This window comes from Talpa europaea (genome assembly GCF_964194135.1).
Source record: "Talpa europaea genome assembly, chromosome: 6".
NCBI classification, from domain to species: Eukaryota; Metazoa; Chordata; class Mammalia; order Eulipotyphla; family Talpidae; genus Talpa; species Talpa europaea.
Window position 1 is genome coordinate 18100899 of NC_140072.1, and position 25594 is coordinate 18126492.

Below are 25594 nucleotides of genomic sequence, written 5' to 3' on the forward strand. Positions count from 1 at the left end.
CGATCACATTACAAAGAGCCAATCCAAGCGGCGCTGTCACTGTTATGGTCCTGTCAGGGCGCCGGCGTCGTGGTGCTTGGGCGGCCGCCACCGAGAGGGTTTGGTGGGGCCGCTTCCGGGACAGCGGACGGCGCGCGACCCCGGCCTCCCGCCGCGCCCCCAGCCGGCCCCTCCGGTGTCGCCAGCCGCACCTTAGGGCGCGCGAGCGGGTCGGCGCCGCGGCCACCTCGGGGCCTGGCCTGGCCGCAGCCCCCTCCCCCGCCCCAGCCGCCGGCCCAGAGCGCCCTCGCGATGCAGCCGCCGGGCCCGCCCCCGGCGTATTCCCCCACCAACGGGGACTTCACCTTTGTCTCCTCCGCGGACGCGGAAGGTAAGACGGGGCCCGCGAGGCCGCCCCCCCGGGGGACGCCGCGCCCGTCGCGGGGGTGGGGGGGTCCCCCGGGGGCGGAGACGCCGGTGGCCGGGTGGGGACTCGAACCCGCTGCGCCTGCTGGGCCTCGCGGGAGCGTCCGGGGCGCCCAGGGATGGGCGTGAAGAACTTTCTCAAGTTCCTCGGGCAGCTTCTGCCTTTCCCCGCACCTGTGGTGACGGGCTTTTGTGGGCACTTAGGTCTTGGGGACCCACGGATCCCTGAAATTTTGTGTCTGAACTGATTGGCTGCTGCTCAGAAAGGGGTGGCTGCAGCGGCCGGGGAAGGTGTCCGAGAAGGAGACCCGAGGGGAGGGCTTCGTTCCTGTTGTTGGACAATAAATAAACTTGGTGCTGGGATTAGATTCGGCATTGCCAGTGGAAAGTTCCCGAGGAGTTCGTGGGTTTCGTTATCTTGTTCTTTTTTTTTTTTTTCTTTTTTAAATGGAATTTGACACCTTGCCTATGTCCCTGGTTTCCTCCCATTTTAAAGTATTTGATCTGGACGTTCAGAGAAGTGGATCCAGGTAAATTTGAAACTTCTTGTAGTACAGCGAGGTGCTCCCAATAGCTTTTGCAGATTTCCTTGTACTACTTTGAGGAAGCAGATTGCTGGACAGATTTTTCTACAGCATAGGGAAGTGTGTTTTCCTCCTCTTTACCAGACTCCTTGTAACCAGAATCTTACTCAGCTAGTCATTTTCAAATTTTATTTTTTTTTAGATTTTCATTTTTCGGTGGTCAGACTTACAGCCTGATATTATATGTGTGTGTGTGTGTGTGTGTGTGTATTCCCCTGTAAAAATTTTTATCTAGAGAAGAACGTGGAGTTTCCTCAGAAATCTGCTTTCATGGTGCATCAGTAAATACAGTTTGTTCTCTTTTTTTTTCCCCCCCTCATTTCACTTTTTGAGTGGCATCGTTTGAAAGACAGTACAGTATTTTGGGTTATAATTTAAAATCGAAAACAAAATTTTTATCCATCAAAGGCAATATAGCTGATCCTTTTCTTTTAAACTTAATTGAACAACCTGAAATACAATAGCTGAAAAGATTTCAGTTTACTTCATCGACATTTGGTAGCATTGTGCTTACGAATATCAATTCTTATTTTCCATTTTTTAAAACAAATTGTCTTATCATTGAGGATCAGAGCCTGATGTTTGTTCAGACCACGTATGTATATATACTTTTCATAACCTCCCTTGGTCCAGGAATTAGCTTTCTGAAATACACCTCAGATATCTGACAGATTAATAAAACATACATTTACTTCACATTATAACCAAGAAATTTGTAATAAGTAAAATCCAAAAGGTTTATTCAGACTTCTCCATATAGACTCCTTGTATGTCCAGGGATATCTAGATATATAGAGACAAGTATAGTCTGTAATGATGATGTTTTAAGCATATGACTCATCTGTATAAGAATTCTACTGAGGGACCTCCCTGGTGACAAAAGGGGTTAAGACACAGCACTGCCAAGCTATCTGCAGCCTCTGCAGCACAAGTTCGATCCCCAGCCAGGAGCTAACCCACATGGCACAGCAGACCTCTCATGACTCGCCCACTGCTCCCCTCAGCAGTGTATTTCAGTCAATCTGCCTGTTCTGCTCCCTACTCTGTCTCTGGTGAATACTCTCACTCCCTCCCCTGCACCTCTGGCCTGTACCCCAGTTCTTGTATGCATAAATAAATAAATTTTTTTAAAAAAAGAATTCTACTGAGCTTTTCTTCTATGTTTTATAATGAAACTGAGGTTTAGAGAAATTCTGTAATTCCCATGTGATGGATCTGGAATTAAAACCTAGTGTTCTGTCTCCACAAATTATTTCACGCTAAAACATGACAACCTCATATTTTTATAAATTGAAGATTTTATCTGAAGTATAGTGCTGAGTCTTAGGTTTACATCCTGGCTCTACTAATTACTATCTATGTGATATTGGACAAGTAAACTCTCTGAACCTCTGTTTCCTAATATACAAAACAAATAATACTAAGTACTCAGATATTTTGCAAATGAAAAGCACTTAGTACTATATCTGACAGAGTTAAGATATGTTAACATATGCTCAGACTATGTTAGCAGTGATGCTGCTGCTTAGGTTTCAGTATGAATTGTCCTCACACTTAACTTTTCAGTGTCTCCAACATGAGAGTTCAGCATTTGACTCTGCATCTACAAATTTTTTCTCATGTTCCTAAGCAGGTCATATAAATTCTTTTTATGCTATTTTTTTAACCTTGCATGTATTCAGCATATAAATATTTTCAGTGTGTACCTTTCTTTTAGATTCTGTCCAAATCACTCTCAGTAATATTCTTACTGATTGTCCACATACATTCTTTTTTTTTTAATTTTTTTTTTAATAGAGGCATGTTTTATTTATTTGTTTGTTTGTTTGTTTTGTTTATACATGCACTGGGTACAGTCAGAAGCGCGGGAGGGTGAGAGAATTCACCAGAGCCAGAGCGGGGAGCAAAACAGGCAGAAGAACCGAAGTACACCGCTGAGGGGAGCAGCGGGCGGCAGGAGAGGTCTGCGTGCCATGTGCCATGTGGGACCCTCCTCTGGTGGCCGGGGAGCAGCCGGGGATCGAACCGGCGCCCCAGAGGCCGCGGGCAGCTTCGCAACCCAGTGCTCAACCACTGCGCCACCAGGGAGGCCCCACATATATTCTTTTTTCTAAAATGTGCCTGGTATTTTTGTCTCTGTATCTATGTATATCTTGTTCCTCATGCTTAAAATGATTTTCTGTTTACTCCAAGTTGAAACTTAAGACAACTCAAATACTCCTCCTTTGATGAACTTTGCTAACTGTTCCTCAGAAACAGAACCTTTCTTTATCTTTTCTGTATCCCAGTACCTACCACAGAACCCAGAATACATCACAAAATATTTGTTGAAGGATTATATGATTTCTGATCTTTTTTAAATTTCATATGACATTGATTGTTGGGATGACAAAATTAAGCACGTTTTAGCTGATGTAACTTAAAACAGATTTAGAGGCAGAAGTCTTAAGTTAAAATCCTGATTCTTAACAGTAGTTATGCAATATTAGGCAAGTCACATAGCTTCTATAGGTCTCCATTTTGTCACCTATAATATGAAAAGCACACTTAGAAAACTTTTGTGAAACTTATTTAAGATAATGTTTGTGAGAGCAAGCTTCATAAGTACAGATTTCAAAAGACAGTGCTAAATGTGATTAAGCCAATAAATTAACACTAAAATCCAGACTGCATATTCAGGTCTCTGGTATAAAACTACAGAAAGCAGTTATGAATGAAATGCTGTGTTTAAATGTAAGAATATTATGATATTGTTCTATACATGTAAACTCCCGTGTGGAAATCCTTAAGGCAATCCTTTGACTAATTATTTGTCTGGTTTTTGGCCATAGGCCAGCAGTAATGGCATTACCAAGTGTGCTTAGTAATGCCAGAATCTGCCTTAATTTTAATTTGCATTTTAACAAGATCCTGGGGTCTTTTGTATGCATATTTTAGCTTGGAGAACCACTCATTTAAAATGTTATGAATGATAGGAAGAGGAGGACAGTTTTCCTAGCTGGAGGATCAGAAGCAATGTAATACTAGTGATACACTGCTGAACTTTGAAGGCCACATAATGTTTGGTATATATCTGATGAAGGGAGTGCCTCCATGTGCAAGGAACAGCATGTGAGGAAGTACTGACACTAAGAAATGGTCTAGGGCTTCCCCAGTGGCCTAGGGGTTAAGTCTCAGTACTATCACCAGGAAGGCCTGAGGGTGGATCCCTGCCAGGATGCTAACCCTCATATGGCACAGCGACCTCTCCTGTCTCGCCTGCTGTTTGCCTCAGCAGTGTATTTCAGTAAATCTGCCTGTTGTCCCCATTCTGTCTCTGGTGAATCCTCTTACTCTCCCCTTACCCCCTCCCTCCTCTGGCCTATACCCCAGTTCTTCTATACAAAAAAAGAAATGGTCTGATAAGAGAATTTTAAAATTTCTGTGTATATAAATAAAACCCTACAAAAAGTAGGGTTCAAAGGAGTATGTTAACTGTGCAGAATGGAATCAAAGAAAGTCTTTAGAGATAGATGAAACATTTTGAAGGAAAAATAGAAGTTCTTTGGATTGTAAAGGAGGAAGACCATTCACATAATAACTATGTAATACAGTAGTTAATGGAGTAGAGGCAGTCCCTGTATCTTACAGCTCTCAATCCTCACGAACCTGAAATAGTGCTGATTTAGACCATGAACTCCTTGGATTTAGAAGCTCTTCTTTCCTGCTGATCAGTATTACCACTGCCTAGCATGGAGTCTGCTGTAAACCAGGAACTCAATAAATGTTTGAATGAATGACTACAGGATACTTTTTTTTTTTAAGATTTTTTTTTTAATAGAGGCATGCTTTTATTTGTTTGTTTGTTTGTTTTGTTTATACATGCACTGGGTATAGTCAGAAGCGTGGGAGGGTGAGAGAATTCACCAGAGCCAGAGCGGGGAGCAGAGCAGGCAGAAGGACCGAAGTACACTGCTGAGGGGAGCAGCGGGCGGCAGGAGAGGTCTGCGCGCCATGCAGGACCCTCCTCTGGTGGCCGGGGAGCAGCTGGGGATCGAACCAGCGCCGCAGAGGCGCGGGCAGCTTTGCAGCCCAGCGCTCTACCGCTGCGCCACCGTGGAGGCACAGGATACTTTTTTTTTTTTAAAGATATATTTATTTATTTATACAAGCACTGGGTACAGTCAGAAGCGCAGGAGGGTGAGAGAATTCACCAGAGCCAGAGCTGGGAGCAGAACAGGCAGAAGGACTGAAGTACACTGCTGAGGGGAGCAGAGGGCAGCAGGAGAGGTCTGCGCGCCATGTGGGACCCTCCTCTGGTGGCTGGGGAGCAGCCGGGGATCGAACCGGCATTGCAGAGGCTGCGGGCAGCTTCGCAACCCAGCGCTCAACCGCTGTGCCACCAGGGAGGCCCCAGGATACTTTTTGATTAAGGTAAAAGTGTGCTGTTAGAATGGAAGCTAGCAGTAATTCACCAGAAATGTAGTAAGTAGTTGGAAAAGGCATGAATAGAGACAACTAAGCAAGATGATGTAAGCCACCCAATTGCCATTTTCCCATCATATTTTTCTATTCTAAATATCCCTGTATCTATATTGAAACATTCATCTTTCCTCCAAATCTTAAAGATTTCTTGTTCCTTTCCCAGAATAAACTTCAACTAGTAGATATTCTACAATTATCTTCCCTGCCTGTTTTGGAACCCCCTTCACTCTCTGTGTTTCTCTCTAGCAATTTCTATTTCTCTTCTGTTTCTGTCATCACTACCATCACTCATAGGTCACCTTTTAATTGACAGAACTTTTAATTAAATCCATTTCTTCCCAGGGTCTCCCTGGTGGTGCATGGGGTTAAGTCGCAGCCCTATGAAGCTATTCGCAGCCACTGCAGCATGAGTTTGATCCCCAGCCAGGGAGGTGGCTCACATGGCATGGCAGACCTCTCCTGACTTGCCAGCTGCTCCTCTCAGGAGTGTATTTCGGTCAGTCTGCCTGTTCTGTTCCCCACTGTGTCTCTGGTGAATCCTCTCACCCTCCACACCTCTAACCTGTACTCCAGTTCTTGTATGCATAAATAATAAATGAATTTTTTTTAATTTATTCCCTTTTTTCTTATTTTTCATAGCTAGCCTATTTCTATTACTTCATGTTTCCTCAGCATCCAACAGTCTTTACTATGCTGGAATTACACTGCTTTCTGTCATCTACAGAAGTATCTTCAGCAGTGTTTCCCAAAGGGGAAAGGTACCATGATAACATAAGTTTGGTAAATGATGTGATAAGCTAAGGAAAGCCGGTCTCCTTAATGCGAAATTGCCAGAAACTTGAATATGCCAACATTAGTACTGAAACTCCAAATGGAGGTTGTAGGGTTTTCCAAAGTTAGCAAACATCACCAGATTCCACAGAATATGCAATTAATCTGTTCTTCCCTTTTTTTTGGCACTGTCTTGTCCTTTCCATTTCTCACCTCTCCTCTTTACTGTAACCACCAACTATACTCCCTGCTCTAGTCTCTCCCTTCTTAAATTAGTCTTCCATAGTGCAGCTAAGATTATGTTTCTAAAATACAAATCTTACTTTTGTCTGTTTGCTTGATCAGAGGAAGCCTTTTTAATACCATGTCTTGATTTAAGCTATGTGTTGCTACTTAATCTTCCATTAATTAATTCAGCCAAAACCCATTTGTAGGTTGCCTCCTATAGACGAGGTACTGAGGATATGTGTTCAAAACAAAACTACAACAAAATACTTAGTCTCAGCCACCATAGTCTCCACACACATTAACCAAATAATCACACAAGTATATTATTATAAGTAGTGATGAATGCTATAAAGGAAAAGTTCAGGGAACTCTGAAAGAAACCGAATGTAGTCTAGGCTTTCAAGAAAAGTTTCCTTAAGTATATCTAAGAAATGTATGGCATTTAATTGTCTGAAGTTAGAGGAAACAAAAATCCCTTCTTAGAAGGGATCCAAGTTAATTTGAAGAACTGAGAGATTTTGTGTAGCTAGAGCATAGGATCCAGTTGGGGAGTAAGGCAGAAATTGGTCTGGAGCAGTAGATATGGCTTATAGATATTGTTGGATTTGAGCTGAAAAAGCAGTAGGGGGTTCCTGGAGGATTTTAAACAGAAGAGTGAAAGATTTGCATTTTAAAAAGGTTCCTCAGATTACTGTTAAGAGAATGGATTGGAAGAATACAAAAATAACTAGGGAGAGAGCAGTTAGTAGATCATTATAGACACACAAACAGGAGATTATAATTTGCCATAGCTTTATGCTGATGGTGGAAATGGAGAAAAGGGACAGATTCAAAACATTTAGAGGTAAACAGGACAGAATTTAATGATGGGTTTGGAAGAAGTGAGGAACATGCAAATGAAGGAAACTGTCAAGAATAATCAAGGTTTTAGTTTATAATGCTGGATGGCTGTGGAACCATTCACAATAGTAAGAAATTGGAGTAGGACAGTTTAACAGAATTCCGTTTTTGAAAACTGAGTTTTAGGTGCTTTTAACATAGCTATAAGGAAGTGTTAAATTAGCAATTGATTATGTAAGTCTATAGATAAGGATTGGGCTCAGTAAATCTATCTTCTTAACCTTTGTTACTGTCTGAAGGTTTGTCACTCTCAAAAGTCATGTATTGAAATCCTAATGCCCAATGTGACTGTAATTAGGAGGTAGAGCTTTGGGGAGGTACTTAGGTCATCAAGATAGAGTACTGTGAATGAGATTAGTGCTCTTATAAAAAAAGACCCCAGCCATGCTCCATGTTCCTCTGCCATGTGGGGATACAAGGAGAAATCTACAAGCCTGCAATTTAGGAGAGAGCCCTCACCTCACCTGCAACTTTTAGTCTCTAAAACTGTGAGAAAGAAATTTATATTGTTAACAAGCCACCCAATCTGTGAAATTTATAGTAGAACGAACAGACTGAGACTGTACTATATAAATGTTAGAACCCACAGTTCCTATTACATTATTGTGATCAGTAAGTTGAAGTAGTCATAATCCAGTAATTATTGTCAATGCTTTTTTGAGTAAATGATAATTTTCTGTTAAGGTGACCAAACATTTTTTTGCCCACTCTGCGTGTGAAGTTTCCCCTCCCCAGAAAGGATATCACCTTTAATACTAGTTAGAGGTATAAATAAAGGAGTCTTTAGTTTTTCCTTCTTTTTTTTTTTTTTTTAAATAGAGGCATGTTTTATTTATTTGTTTGTTTGTTTGTTTGTTTGTTTTTGTTTATACATGCACTGGGTACAGTCAGAAGTGCGGGAGGGTGAGAGAATTCACCAGAGCCAGAGCGGGGAGCAGAGCAGGCAGAAGGACCAAAGTACACTGCTGAGGGGAGCAGTGGGTGGCAGGAGAGGTCTGCGCGCCATGTGGGACCCTCCTCCAGTGGCCGGGGAGCAGCTGGGGATCGAACCGGTGCCTCCGAGGCCGCAGGCAGCTTCGCAATCCAGCGCTCAACCGCTGCGCCACCGGGGAGGCCCTTTAGTTTTTCCTTTTCAGAAATTTCCTACAGGTCTGCTGTGCCATGTGGGTTAGCTCCCTGGCAGGGAATGGAACTCGTGCTACGATGGCTGATGATAGCTTGATAGTGCTGAGACTTAACCCTTTGGGCCACCAGAGAGGCCCCCTGTTTGAGTTTTAAAAACTTACATCTTTGTCGATACTATAAATATCTTCTATACAATATGCTAATGAATAGTTTTTATTCACTATTCAAAAGATGGTAACTTTTCTTGGGGAGAAAAAGGTAACTAGCAAGTTTTACCCTTTTAAAGAAGGGGAACTTAAGTTTTTTTATATGTTTTATTTTATTTTTTACTTTGTAAATCAAATTTTATTGATTTGCCATTCATTTATAAATGACATAATTTGGGAGTACAGCTTCATACCTTAACATGTACACATGCTTCACTTGCCCTTCACCAAAGCTCCATTGCTACTACACTGTTTTTTACCCCCTCTCTACTACCTATCCTCTCTCCTCCTCCCCTCTGGTAACCACCATAGTCTTCACAGTCTTAAGTTATTTTTATTCTGTTTACCAGTTTGTTTTCCTTGGTTATTTGTATTCCACAAATGAATAAAACCATCCAGTAGTTTCCTTTCATTTCTGAATTACTTCACTTGCTGTAATTACCTCTAGATCCTTCCATATTGTCCCTAAAGGCACTCTTTCATCTTTTATAATAGCTGAATAGTATTCAGTTGAGTATATATACCACAATTTGTTTGTATTTATTTATTTTTATTGCAGTAACATTGACTTACAAACAAAAGGTTTTTGTTATATAGCTGATTTATACCAAAACAGGATTTGATTTTTTTAAGATTTATTTTATTTATTTATGCATACAAGAGCTGGGGTGTAGGCCAGAAGTTCAGGGAGTGAGAGGATTCACCAGAGACAGAGTGGGGAGCAGAACAGATGAATCTACTGAAATACACTGCTGAGGGTAGCAACTGGCAAATAGGAACTATCTGCTGCACTATGTGGGTCAGCTCCCTAGCCTGGGATCAAACCCCTGTTTCAGTGGCTTTATAGTACTAAGACTTAACCCCTTGCGCCACCGGCAGGCCCCGGAAACAGGATTTAATTTTTCTAAAAGTGGGCTATGGGGATTTAATTGATACTGTGTTTACTATGAAAATTTACTAACAGTATTGAATAGTAAGGTTACTAAAACCACAAACCGAAACAATATGAATAAAAATATAATCCAAGACACAATTTTAGAAGTTTTTTTTAAACGAAATAAGCTCTTACCAAGTGCAAATGTAGAAGTTATAAGATCATTATGCAAGTGCATTGGTTTCTTGATCTCTTCATTGGCCTATAGATGCATTAAGATGTCAGTACACCTAAAATGGGACAGTGGAATTTATCTCTTTAGTGTAAAACATGCTTTCTTTGTTTTTTATCTCTTTAGTGTAAAACATGCTTTCTTTGTTTTGGTGCACAAGTACTCAATTCTGGTTAGGTATAAGCGCACAAGGATTTTATTTTCAAATGAAATGATAGGATTTTTGTCCTTGATTTTGTTACTTGTTAAAAAAGTAAAGGCTTCTTCACAGTTATAACAAGTTAACAAGTACAAACAATAAGTTTATTGTTCCTTGCATGATACTATTCTTTCACAGAAATCTAGAACTTGCATGGGGGCAGATCAGTAAACTCATCCTTAGTATACTACTGTACTACATTCGTGGGGTGCTTCCTCATTTGTCAAAGTGAAGTTCTCAGACTGAGGAGAAAGTTCAGAGAAAGGATCCCTCAATCAGGCATACCTTTGAGTTGAAAGGGGAGGAAAATTACTCTTACTAAATTTTGTTCTGCAATTTTTCCGGGTAGCTTTCAGCAAAACTTGAAACTTCCTAATATTCTTTTTCACTCTGAACTCAAACAGCAGTGCAAAAGATTTTGGCAAAAGATCATTTTCTCTTAAATCCACGTGTATTATCAATTTTATGGTTTTTTACTTAGGATATACCAAGAATATTATGCACAGTATAGTAAGAATTAATTTTAAAGTAGTGTTTTATAATTCTGGATACCTATCTAGAGTTGAAAGTCAGGCTGGCCAGCTCTCACTCTGGTTTTATTTAAGTAATCTGGTACTCCTGGAGTGATTTAGAATCTTTCTCTTTGTTCTCTAACACTATCCTTGTTAACTTGCTAACCTGTTAGGCTATCAGTTTTTTATTGTTGTTTTTTTTACTTTTCTTTTGTTTTTTCTTACACCAAATTGTGTCTTGGGTATACTGGGGGAGTAACAGCAAACTACTCTGCTGGAATTCCTGCATGTATATGTGTGTCCATGATATTTTCCTACTTTGCATGGAATGGAAAATATGAAATTGTAAGCTAAAGATGCCTTATTGAGATTTCGACATGTCATACGACAAACTGATAAAATTCTTTGTCACTACGTTCCTTAGCCTATAATTTACATATTCTTTTTTAGTTTAGATTAAGCACTATAAGTGCAGTTCCATTTTTAGAGACCAGGAAACAGTTGTTAAGGTTCTTTCCTGCCTCATAATTGCAAGACTTTTATTGTCACTGCTGTGCTAGTGATGTCCTGATTTAAAAACCTTCCTTTTATTAAATTCTCTTGTACTTATTGGAAATGGAATGTTAGGTAAATTTCAGTTCTTTCATTTTCAACTTAGATTAAGACAGAGAAGCAGAATGTAAATTCTAAAGAATAATCACAGATTCCAGACAGTTAATATCTAAGGGACTAAATTTTTAAACTTTAGGGAGGACAGTGTATTAAAAAGTACTTGTGCAGCTAAAAAACTTCCTTATAAAAACTTTTTAGAATCATATAGTGTTAAATCTGAAAAGAACTTGTAATAGGAAACTAGAAACCATAATACATTAAGACTTGCTGTATTAATCAGTTGATAAGCTAAACCATAGCTTCATAATGCAAACTTCATTATAATTAATTGTAGGAACTGTCATAACAGACCACAATGTGACTCATAATTGTGCCATTTAATGATTGAAGTTGAAGCCAATACCTATCCTAGAATTTAGAGTTATGTGCAAAGTAAACACTTTTTATTGTCACCAGGGAAGGAGAATCTGTGTAAGTGTTCTGATTTGCTTTTGCCAAAATTATTTTCTAAAACGCCGCTCCAGTCTTGTGATTTCTAGTTAACAGCATTGATGGTTGTTTACTAGTACATATTGTCTGCCTACTAAAGTATTTTTTTCTTCTCCATTCTCATATGACTTCAAGTGGGTCCTTTACTATTCCCAATTTTTTTGTTTTTTGTTTTTAAAGATTTGTTTATTTGTTTATGCAAGCACTGGGTACAGTCAGAAACTCTGGAGGGTGAGAGAATTCACCAGAACCAGAGCGGGGAACAGAACAGGCAGACTGACGAAATACACTGCTGAGGGGAGCAGCGGGCGGCAGGAGAGGTCTGTCGTGCCTTGTGGGACCCTCGCAGGTGGCCGGGGATCATACTGGTGCTACAGAGGCTGTGGGCAGCCTCACAGCCCAGTGCTCAACTGCTGCGCCACCAGGGGAGGCCCTCCCAGTTTTTTGGGACCAGAAAATGTGGCATTTGTACTTAATGTGATTATCTGTAACCTTTAAGATTATGCTGTGCAGATTATAAATGGAATTTTGTAATGTGGATAGCTGAATCTCTTCATCCTGTTTTAGAGCTGACCTTAAAAATAAAACACAACTTTATTTCTACCAAACTAAAGTTGAACTTTATATAATTATATAGTTAGCTGAAACAGTTGTGAACTCTTGCTAGTCAAATTTATCCAGATATAAATATATAAAATACTTAGTATACATTTTTTAATTAAATGAAACAATGTATGAATAAATACATAAGAATGTAGAGAAAAATTATGTTATTTACCTTAAACAAATAGTCTCTAATGGTTTGTGTATATAAATGTAATTCCTTTTAAAAATTTTATTCAGTCACTTTTTTTTCTGAAGCACATAATGTACATAAGGAAGGTAATCCAAAATGATATCATTAATATAGTTTGTATATTTCCCCATGTAAATTTTTTTTTTAAAGATTTATTTATCCATTTATACAAGCACTGGGTACAGTCAGAAGCGCGGGAGGGTGAGAGAATTCACCAGAGCCAGAGCGGAGAGCAGAGCAGGCAGAAGGACCGAAGTACACTGCTGAGGGGAGCAGCGGGCGGCAGGAGAGGTCTGTGCGTCAAGTGGGACCCTCCTACGGTGGCCGGGGAGCAGCCGGAAATCGAACCAGTGCTGCAGAGGCTGCGGGCAGCCTTGCAACCCAGCGCTCAACTGCTTTGCCACCGGGGAGGCCCTCCCCATGTAAATTTTAAAGTTATTTTTACAAGTCTAGATTCTGATATCAGTCTAGCTAATTAGCTATGAAGACTTCATGTATCTTCACCTCTAATCTTTAATTTTATTGTGATTATTTTCTTAGTTGAATATTTGCTCATGTTGGTTAAGAGTCATACATTTTACCTTGATTTACAGTTTTTCTCATCTTTTCTCCTAAGATTTGAGTGGCTCAATAGCATCCCCAGATGTCAAATTAAACCTTGGTGGAGATTTTATCAAAGAATCTACAGCTACTACATTTCTTAGACAGAGAGGATATGGCTGGCTTTTGGAAGTTGAAGATGATGATCCTGAAGATAACAAGCCACTCTTGTATGTAAAAATAATAATATGTGTTTTTGCAGTTTTTAGAACTAGTATGTGGGATTATATTCTTGTATGGAAAATCTTAACCTTTTATTCAAACATTTTCACTTATTTTTTCTTTTTACGTAGAACTGGGATGTAGTCCAGAGATGCGGGGGTTGGTGAGAAGACTCACCAGAGACAGAGTGGGAAGCAGAACAGGCGGATTTGCTGAAATACACAGCTAAGGGGAGTGATGGGCAAGACAGGAGAGGTCTGCTGTGCCATACATGTGTTACTACCTGGCTATGGATCAAACTCAGGTCATAGCAGTGATAGTGCTAAGACTTAACCCCTAGGCCATCAAGGAGGCCCCAGTTTCACTATTTTCAATTTTAAAAGTAATTAGAAGAAACTGAAATGAGAGAATTTTTTAAATCTGTTGAATGGTAAAAAATGTAAAGATTCAGTAATCCTATATCGTAGTTATACACAAAGATATGCCCAAACTCTTAAGGCTGATCTTGGTCTATAACTAAGGAAACATGCCATCAAGGTAAAAAAAAAAAAAAAAAAAAAAAGCTTGTTGCTATAGAAATTCAGTATAAAAAGGTTGGGGCCTCCCTCGTGGCAAAGAGGGTTATGCGTAGCACTAAGAAGCTGTGCGCAGCCTCTGCAGCCTGTGTTCGATTCCCTGCCGGCCAGGGAAATACCCACATGGCTCAGCAGACCTCTCCTGAATCGCCCGCTGCTCCCCTCAGCAGTGTATTTCAGTCAGTCTGCCTGTTCTGTTCCCCGCTCTGGCCCTGGTGAATCCTCTCACCCCCACACCTCTGGCCTACACCCCAGTTCTTATAAGCATAACTAAATATTTAAAAAAAAAATTGCTTTAGCTGTATACAGGGAGGCGCTTTCACATTCATCAAAGAACTTGAAATTTTTAAGTGACTAGGTATTATTTGAGGAAAAAAGACAAAGAATTTAACAATTCTGGAAAGAAGAACCTCTATCTTTATATAAAGTCAAGGCATTACCAAGTAATTCTCTGTAGTAATTATTGGTAGACCAAGAGCTAAAACAACCCTGTTTCCTAATGTTAATGTGCTATATTTCATCAAGACTAAGACATTTGATTATTGAATAATTATTTTGCATTTATGAATAAAAAAGAAAAAGTACCTCAGGTAGCATAAAGTAGGATAGCAAAATACCTCCTTAGTATAAAGATAAATGAAAAATAACCTACCATGCAAAAACAGACAACAAGGAAGTTTGCTTGTCACAATTTGACACTGGATGGTATTGGAAGAAAAATTTCCTAAAGATAATTTGTAAACCCCATAGTTTCACATATGGGGTTACATGAGAAGAGAAATTTATTTAAAGTTGTCCCAAATCAGTAATACTTTCAGGGAAAAGGAAACGCAATTCTTAAAAGCAGTTGGGTTTTTTTTTTGTGTGTGTGTGTGTGTTGTTAAAGATTTATTTTTATTTATTTATGCATACAAGAACTGGGGTGTAGGCCAGAGGTTTTGGGGGAGGGTGGTGAGAGGATTCACCACAGAGTGGGAAGCAGAACAGGTAGACTGATTGAAATACACTGCTGAGGGGAACAGCAGGCAAGACAGGAGAGATCTGCTGCCCATGTGGGTTAGCTCCCTGGCCAGCGATCAAACTCATGCCACTGTGGCTGGAGATCACTTGATAGGTAGTGCTGAGACTTTAACCCCTGCGCTACCAGGGAGGCCCAAAAGCACTTGGTTTTAACACCAGGCTGACAACAATTGTTAAACAACAGTAATTGTGTTATGCATCCCAACTTTAGAGATGTTGGAAATGAACACCATTGAATCAGTGAGATACAGTACAGCAAATGTAAATGTTTTGTTGACCTGTGGGGACTATGTTGTCATATTTAAACTTAAATTCTGTTTCAACTGTCATCAATATTCAGAAGTGTCTACTTTTTAAGAATTTTTATTTTAAAATTTTAGGGAGGAATTGGATATCGATCTAAAGGATATTTACTACAAAATTCGATGTGTTTTGATGCCAATGCCATCACTTGGTTTTAATAGACAAGTGGTGAGAGACAATCCTGACTTTTGGGGTCCTCTGGCTGTTGTTCTTTTCTTTTCCATGATTTCGTTATATGGACAATTTAGGGTAAGTACATACCAATTCTGAATATTTTAAGGGTCTTGAAATTAAAGATAACAAAATATTAGCTGTTTATTACTATATTATGTTTGAGAAATGCTTTACTTTTACTTATTCTCACTTGTTGATCCCTAGAGCTGTCCTTAATTAAATATCTAGGGGTGGCATGGACTATTACTTTCCAAATGATGACAAAGATTCCATCAATGTTTGTTTTTGTATATTTTGTCTTTTATCATTAAAATACAACATACATACATAACTCCCTCATCCTTAGTTTAGGGCTTAAAAGAAGTTAAAAAAAAAAAAAGTTCTTCATACCAGAGTGATTTAGAAATGAGTTAGTTTCCTGTTGTTGCTGTAATAAATTTCCACTAGTGGCTTAAAAACAATGCATAGTTATTCTTTTACAGTTCTGGAAGTCAGAAATTCAAAATGAGTCATAAGGGCTAAGATCAAAATGTCAACAGGATTGGGCAAAATTTTGTGTTTACCTTTTCTCACTTCTGGAAGCTGAAAACATTCCTTAACTTTCAGCCACACTGACTCCACAAAGTGTTGTTCCAGGTTCATCTTTTAGTTTCCCTACTCCAGTCCTGAAATTTCTCTAATGAGTGCTGGTTTCTTTTATTGGGGAATATTTGGAAACCGGGTCCTGGACAATTAAATGTGCTATATTGCTACTGGAGTATCATTCTTTCTAGACCCTCCGAGCAGACAGAACTTAGAGATATATATCAATGTGGCATTGTTGCACTAAGTCTCAGGAGTTAAAATTGTCTAGAATGCATATTCTCCCATATTCCATTACTTAGATAAAGGTATTATTAATGTAAATATTAAAAAACCCCTGAGAAATTGATAACTTGTTTAGGGATGGATTTGCTTGTATGATGCTATTAACAAGGGCATTGGAAGTAAACACTTTGTTCTCTTTTATAGTAATCTTTTTTGTCAAAGATCTTGAAGTATTGAGATTCCTTTAGGCAATTGATCATTGTTACATTTTTAATTTGGATATAGAACAGCATTACATTTTGTGTTATTTTTAGGGTTTGAAAGGAAACCTGAGAACCCCTCAAAACTCTTGCTGACCTGAAACTATATAGACCAAACTATCTTATAAGGCAGAGAATTGCATTCTGTAGGAAATTATCAACTAACTTGGCACAAAGATAATAATTGAATGCATTCTATCTCCTTAAGGTCGTCTCATGGATTATAACCATTTGGATATTTGGTTCACTAACAATTTTCTTACTGGCCAGAGTTCTTGGCGGAGAAGTAAGTAGTTAATTTTGAAAATAGACTTCATTTTCTGTTGTAATCTTTATTTTTGATGCCGCAGACACCATCAGTAGCTATATTTCATTATTACTATTTTTTTTAAAAAAATGCTGCTTTCTTTAAGATGATCAACATACTAGTATTATGTGTACCCAATAAATGTTACAAGTAATGCAAAGATCCCACTCCACTCACCAGTAATTCAGAGCTTTTTAGGAAAGCAGACAGTTTATTTCATTACAGCAGTTCTCAAACTTTTGGGTCTCAGGTCCCCAGAGAGATTTCTCTCTAAAGGTTATATTTATCAGTGTTTACCATTTTAAAAGTTAAAAATAAAATGTTAGGGGCCTCCCCTGGTGGCGCAGGCAGTTGAGCGCAGAGTTTTGAAGCTGTCCGCAGCCTCTGCAGCACCGGTTTGATCCCTGACGGCCAGCAAGGGTCCCACATGGTGAGCAGACCTCTCCTGTCGCGTCCGCTGCTCCACTCAGCAGTGTATTTCGTCAGTCTGCCTGTTATGTTCCCTGCTCTGTCTCTGGTGAATCCTCTCACCCTCCCACGCATCTGTCCTGTACCCTGGTTCTTGTGTAAGTAAATAAATAAATCTTTAAAATAAATAAATAAATAAAATGTTAGGTATATAGTTATTCTTTTAAAACCTAAAAGAAACCAAATACATTTTAACATAAATAATTCTTTTTAAAGAATAATAGTATTTTTCAAAACAAAAAAGTAAATAAAATGGTATTTTTTTCCCCATAACTTGGGTATTCTCTTATTTACTTGTTTGTTTTTAGGATTTTTTTTTTTTTACATCATTGTTCATTTTTATACAATATTTGATTTTTTTCCCTCATGTGTAGTCTACATAGTTCTCCCACCACCATATTCCATTGTGCTCTTCCCTAGCCTGTTTTGACCCTTCTCCCTGCTCCTTCCCTGCCTTATTCCTCAGATCTATGGTTTGCCTGCGAGTTTTGTCTTTCCTGATCCTTTATTTGGTTTCCCTATATTCCCCCCATAAGTGAGACCATCCGATATTTTTCTTTTTCCCTCTCACTTTACTTAGCTAATCTCTCCCACCTCCATCCATTTTGCCACAAATGGCATGAGTTTATCTTTTTTGTTGAGTCGCACTCCATTGTATGTATGTGTGTGTATATACACCACATCTTCTTGCTCATGAATAGAGTATTACTTTACATTTTTTTATTTGAAGATTTTATTTATTTATATATACAAGCACTGGGTATAGTCAGAAGCGCAGAAGGGTGAGAGAATTCACCAGAGCCAGAGCAGGGAGCAGAACAGAAAGACTGACAAAATATACTGCTGAGGGGAGCAGTGGGCGCGGCAGGAGAGGTCTGGGTGCCAAGTGGGACCCTCCCTGGCCAACGGGGGATCGAACCAGCGCTGCAGAAGCTGCAGGCAGCTTTGCAGCCCAGCGCTCAACTGCTGCACCACCGGGGAGGCCCTTACTTTACATTTTTGCAAGTAGTTTTAATGTTTGACTTAGTGGAAGCTGAACTCTAATGTCTGCTTTCTGCATTTGGTCTATTATGATATATTGTTTTGGTTGTAGTATATGAAAATAATAAGACCTTGCACAAATATGTTACTGAAAAGGAACAGTATTTAATAACGTTTTTGGATGATTGTGGATATTCTTCCCACACTCACCAAGTTATAGTCTCTTAAAAGTTTGTTGCAGTGAGGAATCTCAGGCCATATCAATGAACTTTTCACACCCTGATCCATTAAAATTCTCATTGGCTCAATTTTTTATATTTAAAAGATTTTTTAATTTATTTTTGTATAGAGGAACTGGGGTGTAGGCCAGAGGTGCGGGGGATAAGAGGATTCACCAGAGACAGAGTAGGGAGAAGAACAGGCAGATCTACTAAAATCCACTGCTAAGGGGAGCTGCAGATGAGACAGGAGAGGTCTGCTGCGCCATGTGGGTTATCTCCCTGGCTGGGTATTGAACACAGGCCTTCAAGGTGGTAGCAGTGAAACTTAACCCCTCGGCCACCAGGAAGGCCCTCATTGGCTTAATCTTGTTAACCATGTGTGGTGACTTGGAAAACATTGGTTCACTGAGTTTTGCACACCTTCCAAATGTTGACAATATCAGAAGGTCACATTCATTATCACCACTCATCTCATCAGAAAAATCTATCGGTTTACACTGATAGATAAAAGTTTTCCAAAATTCTGATTTTGCTTGAAAGATAGAATTTTGTCATTTGCAACAAATGCTGTCACTTGTTTTTCTTGAAACTATACACTCATTCCATTCCTTTTCTAGGACATGTCTTTCAATACCCAATTCTAAATAACCATAGTTTCTTTGAGTTGTTCTTTCAAATAAAAATGGTGTTATGGAAAAAGCATCTAATTCATCTCTTCACTCAAATGCACAAATGGTCTTCCTTAGGATGACCATTGAATCAGGATACAGCAGAAGTGCTTTCTGTGTACTTCTCATTTTGTTATACATAATATTAAAAGAGCAAACTCAGAAGTTGAGGTTTAATAAAATAATTATGTTATCTATTTCATTATGCTGGTCAAACTGGCTTTTTTCCTTCTTTTTCTGTAAGTGTGTAATAGAAAACAGAGTGTACTAATATAGTTTGTGCTACCTCGTTTCCTGCCAAAGTAGCATATTTTACCCACCATTGCTTTTGCCTTATTAGTACCACTATCATCCTACTGGGAAAATGCAAATAATATTTAATACTATTATAAAAATAATAGTATTTATCCTTAATCTTCTGAAAGAGTCTCTGAGACTTCAGGGAATCATTTACTTCAGAAACACTGCTCCATTAAATAAGATTTTTTATGAATAACTATAAACCTAGAAATTCTAGCAGTTATTCTGTGGAGAGAGTAAAACAGAGAGGACACTAAGTAGAATTTTGATGTGGGTGTTGACTTTGTACTGGCTCTATGAACATAGAATGCTAAACACAGAAACTGTGAATCCTTTTCTCACACCTGGTGAAGAGATCTGCCAAGTCTATTACTTAGTTCTTGTTAATCTGCTTTCTAGCTTCCAAAATTATGTTGCTGTTGTCCCATTTTCTATTTCTGGTTAATGCTTCATCAAAAGGAATTTCTTTTTTTCCCTTTAAATGGAGTTTTGGGAGGGAATGATACTGGTATATGTGCTATTTTATATATATATATATATTAACCTAGAACTCTTAAGTAAATTTAGAATAACATTTATCTGTGAAACTTTTTACTCTGCATATGGCAATTTAACATAATTCTAATAAAGACTTAAAATTACATTTATTCACATTATTTTCTTTTAATTTATGCATACAAATACTGGGGTGTAGGCCAGAGGTGCAGGGTGAGAGGATTCATCAAGAGACAGAGTGGGGAGCAGAACAGGCAGATTGACTGAAATATACTGCTGAGGGGAGCAGCGGGTGCAACAGGAGAGGTCATCTGTGCCATGTGGGTTACCTCCCTGGCTGGGGATCGAACTCATGTCACATTGAACTCCAGCCGCAGTAGGTGGCTGGTGATGGCTTGATAGTGCGGACACTTAACCACCAAGGAGGCCACTCACATATATTATTTCTTACATTCTAGACACAATGTTGTGTGATATTTTTGTGAAAATAGATAATGTTAACTAATTTTGGCAATTTAAGAGATACAAGAGTTGAGAGACAAGATCTTAATTTGAACAGTGTCATCAACTGCTTTGCTCTCCTGAGCAAAGCACTTTTATCTAAGAATCAGTTTCTTCATGTTGGGAACAATAATAGCTACAGGCGTAATACCTTGTTTTTTTGTGTTTTGCTTTATTAAGCTTTGCAGATAAGCATTTCGTTCTTTTTCCACCAGCAAAAAGATTATGATTTTATGAAGGCTCAGATGATATTTAACATTTTTTTCAACAGTAAATTTTATTTAGTTAAGATACATACAATGTCTTTTTAGATATAATACTGTTGTACACTTTAATCAACTACAGTTTAGTGTAAACATAAGTTTCATATGCACTGGGAAACCACAAATTCTTGTGGCTTGCTTTATTGCAACGTTCAATTTATTGCAGGGCGTGAAACCAAACTATCAATATCTCTGAGATATGCCTGTACTTCATAGGGTTATTGTTTGTCTTTACAACATAAAAGGCCTGTCACAAAGCTTCACAGACAATAGCCACTGAAAAATATTTCTCTCTTCAGTCTCTCCTACCTGCTTTACCTTCCCTTCTATTTGCCAGTTGTACCATCTAGTTTCTCTAGACCTTAGACTTTCCATCTAAGTAAATGGTTGGGGTCTAAAGCAATCCTCCTGCAATTTAAGGAAGTAGTGACAACGTACTGTAGAGATATACTAAAGGTAATTGGATATATAAGTCTGACCCTCGAGAGAGGAGGACTGGGAATACAACTTAGGTGTTATAAGAAAATTGACAGTAATTGAAACTCAAAATTGGTTGTAAGGAGAATAGGCTAAATGATTATTTGAAATACCATGTATGTGAACTTTATTCATTCTTCTTAGTTTGCATATTTATGTAAGTACAACAAAGAATATATGATCAATAGTGATTTAATCAATAGTGATTAAAATTAGTGTCTGATTTTATGATTTTTATTTAAAACTTTAAAAATTCACAGGTTGCATATGGCCAAGTTCTGGGCGTTATAGGATACTCGTTACTTCCTCTCATTGTAATAGCACCTATACTTTTGGTGGTTGGATCATTTGAAGTGGTATCTACACTTATAAAAGTAAGTATTATAAAAGTGTATTATAAAACATAGTTTATTGTTTTCCAATAGCAAATTTATAAGTTCTTTGACTAAGAATATTGTAATCTATAGAAGTTTATTAAACGATTCATAATTTTTTGTATTAGTTACCTTATTCACTGATTTTTCCAGTTATATTTCTTTTATTTTCCCCTTTTAATTGTGACAAATTATAATGTATGTCTAGTGGGTAATAAAGAACAAAGCAAATCAGGCCTAAGGATGTTAAACTCAGAAAATGCTTTCAATGTTGAATTTTTCTTCTTTGTTTATAATACAAGTTCATCTAACTTAGATTTTGTGGGAGTTAGTTATTTAAAGTTCCACTGGATATTTAGTTAATAATTGTCACTATTTGAATAGTAACTTCCTTATCAAATATGATAGACTTGGTTCTGATAAATAGGCTTTTCTCTGTTGCAGAGATCAAAACTTTGTTATGTTAATTTACATTAACGTACTCATTTTAAATATTTACTGATAGTATTAAGTTGTATGTTTTTTTAAGATTTTATTTTATTTATACAAGAACCAGGGTACAGGCCAGATGCGCAGGAGGGTGAGAGGATTCACCAGAGACAGAGGGGGAACAGAACAGGCAGACTGACTGAAATACACTGCTGAGGGGAGCAGCGGGCGAGATAGGAAAGGTCTGCTCGCCATGTGGGTTGCTCCAAGGTCAGCAGGAATTGAACTGGGATCAAACCGGTGCTGCAGAGGGCTGCAGACAGCTTCACAGCGCAGTGCTCAACCCCCTGTGCCACCAGGGAGGCCCTGATAGTATTAGGTTTTAATAAACAGTAATATAACTTAAATTTTGGCATTTTTTAATTTTGAACAACTTTAGGAAATAAATGACTGCTTAAGCACATGTGTTATATACTGCACAGTGGAATTTTTTTTTTTCTTTATGGAAAATTGAACTTTTAAAACCTTTTTAATACCAACACTTTCAAAATTGCCATTATCGGGCCTTCACACTTAAAGTTAAGTAGCAAGAGTCCCTTAATTTTTATGAGAGATGGATTTATTTAAAGTTCATTACTAATTTCAGGATAAATGATTTCTTTTAGAATTGGGTAACTACCAGGGGCCTCCCCGGTGGTGCAACAGTTGAGCGCTGGGTTGCAAAGCTGCCTGCAGCCTCTGTGGCGCCGGTTTGATCCCCGGCCGCCAGGCGGCGAGGGTTAAAAAAAAAAAAAGAATTGGGTAACTGCCAGCTAAAAAGAGTATGAATCTCAAAACCAGTCAGTTTTGAATTCAAATCCTGGTTTGGCCACTTAATGTCTGCTGTGAGAAGATAACTTTTCTTACACCCAGTTTTCTCCTCTGCAGAAGGGGAACCTTAATTTTTAGGATTTCTTACGCAGATTAAGTATATATAATACTAAGAATCATGTATTCTTTGAAGGGATTTGTGACATAGAAGCCAGCTAATGGATGATTATTTTATGTACTTAAAACTTTTGGCAATCGGGCCTCCCTGGTGGCACAGGGGAGTAAGCACCATACTATGAGGCAGTCCCGCAGCCTCTGCAGCTAAAGTTTGACCCCCGGCTGGCCAGGGAGCAACCCACATGGCGAAGCAGAACTCTGCTGTCTCGCCTTCTACTCCCCTCAGCAATGTGTTTCAGTCAGTCTGCCAGTTCTGTTCCTCACTCTGTCTCTGGTGATCCTCTCACCACCACCCTCCTCCCCGCATTTCTGGCCTGTACCCCAGCTCTTGTATGCATAAATAAATAAATCTTAAAAAGAAAAAAAAAACTTTTGGCGATAGATGATATTTTGGCAAACAATTTCAATAATGTTCAACCATGTTATTAGTAAACATTGAAGCCCACTATCCCATCAAAATCTGTCATAGTAAATTTTAAACATTTGGAGGGGAAGGCACTTTATATATATAAAATGCCTAGGATATCGCTTCTCTACCTTTTGGCTAAGATCAAGTGTAAAATGCCTAGGACAGTGCTTTGCATAGAGTAGGCATTCGGGTGATAATTGTATGGCAAATATTGTAAAAAAAATCTTTTCCTAAAACCTTGGCATTATTAGCATTTACTTTTAAAGTCCTGCAGTGCAGGAGCTAATCTCATGGTGGCATTTAAAAACCTAGCTTTAATGAAAATACCACTTTACGGAATTATTTAGGATCACTTACTGCATGTGTATTCTTTTACTTAGGGTAAAACCTGTTTGTATACTTCTGAAACTAGTCCCAGAATGGCTAAAACTGTGTCCTCTCATGATTTTCTTTATATTCTTTATGCAGAATATTAGTGTATTATTATGAAATGGAAAATTATCATTTAAAATTTAGGATAAAAGTTATTTTAAAACTTCAGATTTTTCTTTGCCAAAATTTTTCTCCTATTCACTTAATCTTCTCTGTAGAGTGAGCTATTGTATGTGTTTCATATTTCAATTCAAGATTTATCAAGAAATGTCAAAAAGCTGTTAATGTTTAACTACAGCATTAGAATAGACTAATCTACAAGCACTAATTGTTTATTAACATTAGGTCTATAACTCAATCCTTCAACCATTTGTTTGCAACAGAAAATTTAATCATGACATACAAATGCAATTTGAGTATTTTTTATTTCATATATTTCCCTTTATTTTCTGTAGATTTAAAATAGTTTGTAGGTTTTTGTTTTTTAGTATAAAAGCCCCATAGAGAGTGGGACCATCTCAAAAACATTTTCAGTCTGCTAGTATTTGTTTTTTTACCTCTCTATTAGTGGGTCTCAGGATGCTTTTGTCTCCTGAGGATGTTTGGTAATGTCTGGAAACATTTTTCAGTGTCACAAATAAGGGAGGTGAAATGTTATGAGTACATAATGGGTAGTGGACAGGGTTACTACTAAAATCCTAGAGTGCCATAGTACAGCTTCTCCATGCCAAGCCTGTTTTTGTCAGTTTCCTTGATTTCTACCATTGAAATTTTTTCTTTTATCTTCTGTAAAATTCCTTCAGTAATTACATCAATAAATCCTACCTAAATTTGCAATGAAAATAATTTAGTTAGGTATGTGTATAATCAGAAAGCCATAGTATATTTTTTTTATTAAACTCTTGACCAAAATTAATTTTTTTCTTTCTTTTTATTTAAAACTATATTTCTACCTGTGCCTGAGAAAATGCTGTGATATTTTCTAAACATTGTGTGGCACTTTTTATTTAATCTGTATATCTCCTTCTTTGAAGGAAAAAATTCTGCATTGTAACAAGTCCATTAGTTATCTTTCAGGAATCATATTTCTTTCAGAAATTTGACCCAGTAATAGTTTTACCAAAAGTTGCCTAATCTGAAATCACTAGGAATACTTGTTAAAAAGTCTGATAACTAGACTCATCTCTTAGATTTTAAATTAAGGTGAATCCCATGAGTCTCTTTTAACATGTGATTCTTATGATTAGACAAGTTTGATAACAAAAGACCCTATTTGCAAAAGTCATTCTCAGTCAGTTTTACTGTTTACCACAATTGGAATCAGGATTATATTAAAAATAATGGTGTGAACCTTCTTTTTACTTTGTGGTACCCAAAATGTTAATTGATTTGCTAATGTGCTACCTTTTGTCTCTTGTTTGTTTTTTAAAGCTGTTTGGTGTATTTTGGGCTGCGTACAGTGCTGCTTCATTGTTAGTGGGTGAAGAATTCAAGACCAAAAAGCCTCTCCTGATTTATCCAATCTTTTTATTATACATTTATTTTTTGTCCTTATATACTGGAGTTTGATCTAAGTGATCGAAGAGTAGAAAAAGACAATGTTAAATTTGTGTGTAGGCTGGGAATTCTAGCTGAGGGGACTGAACAAAACCTGTTGCTGGTAAAATTTACATGTTCCAGATGTAAAACTGGTTTAAGGTCTTTTTAAAACAATATTTTTTGTATGTAATTAAGTAATTGCAGTTACCTGGATTTTTTTTTTTTTTTGGTCAGAATTCAAAATTCTGTTTGATTCTTCATATTCCAGTGAATAAAATATAAAAACATTGTGTTTTTAAGATTGTGTCAATATTCACCTAAAGACGTGTGCCAAAAGCACCTGGTGTGGTAATATATTTCACTTGAAGGGTAAATATGACAAAACATCCTGATAATCTAAAAGTGCAATTTTTTTCTTTAATGGGTTTTCTCCTGCATTGCAGATCCTGTAGATATATATTTATATTTATACATATATATTTATGAAATAATTCTTATTCACAAA

General features: G+C 38.0%; 1 protein-coding gene across 1 annotated transcript; it reads left to right on the forward strand.

The window, feature by feature from the left end:
- Positions 1-291: 291 nt before the first annotated feature.
- On the forward strand, positions 292-25380 carry YIPF4 (Yip1 domain family member 4; the record flags this gene model as incomplete). The annotated part of the gene is made up of 6 exons (XM_084235841.1): positions 292-370; positions 13014-13167; positions 15135-15306; positions 16507-16584; positions 21240-21353; positions 24982-25380. The coding sequence occupies 6 exons, from the start codon at positions 292-294 to the stop codon at positions 25117-25119; spliced, it is 735 nt and encodes a 244-aa protein (XP_084091967.1). The 3' UTR covers positions 25120-25380.
- Between the last annotated feature and the right edge of the window lie 214 nt (positions 25381-25594).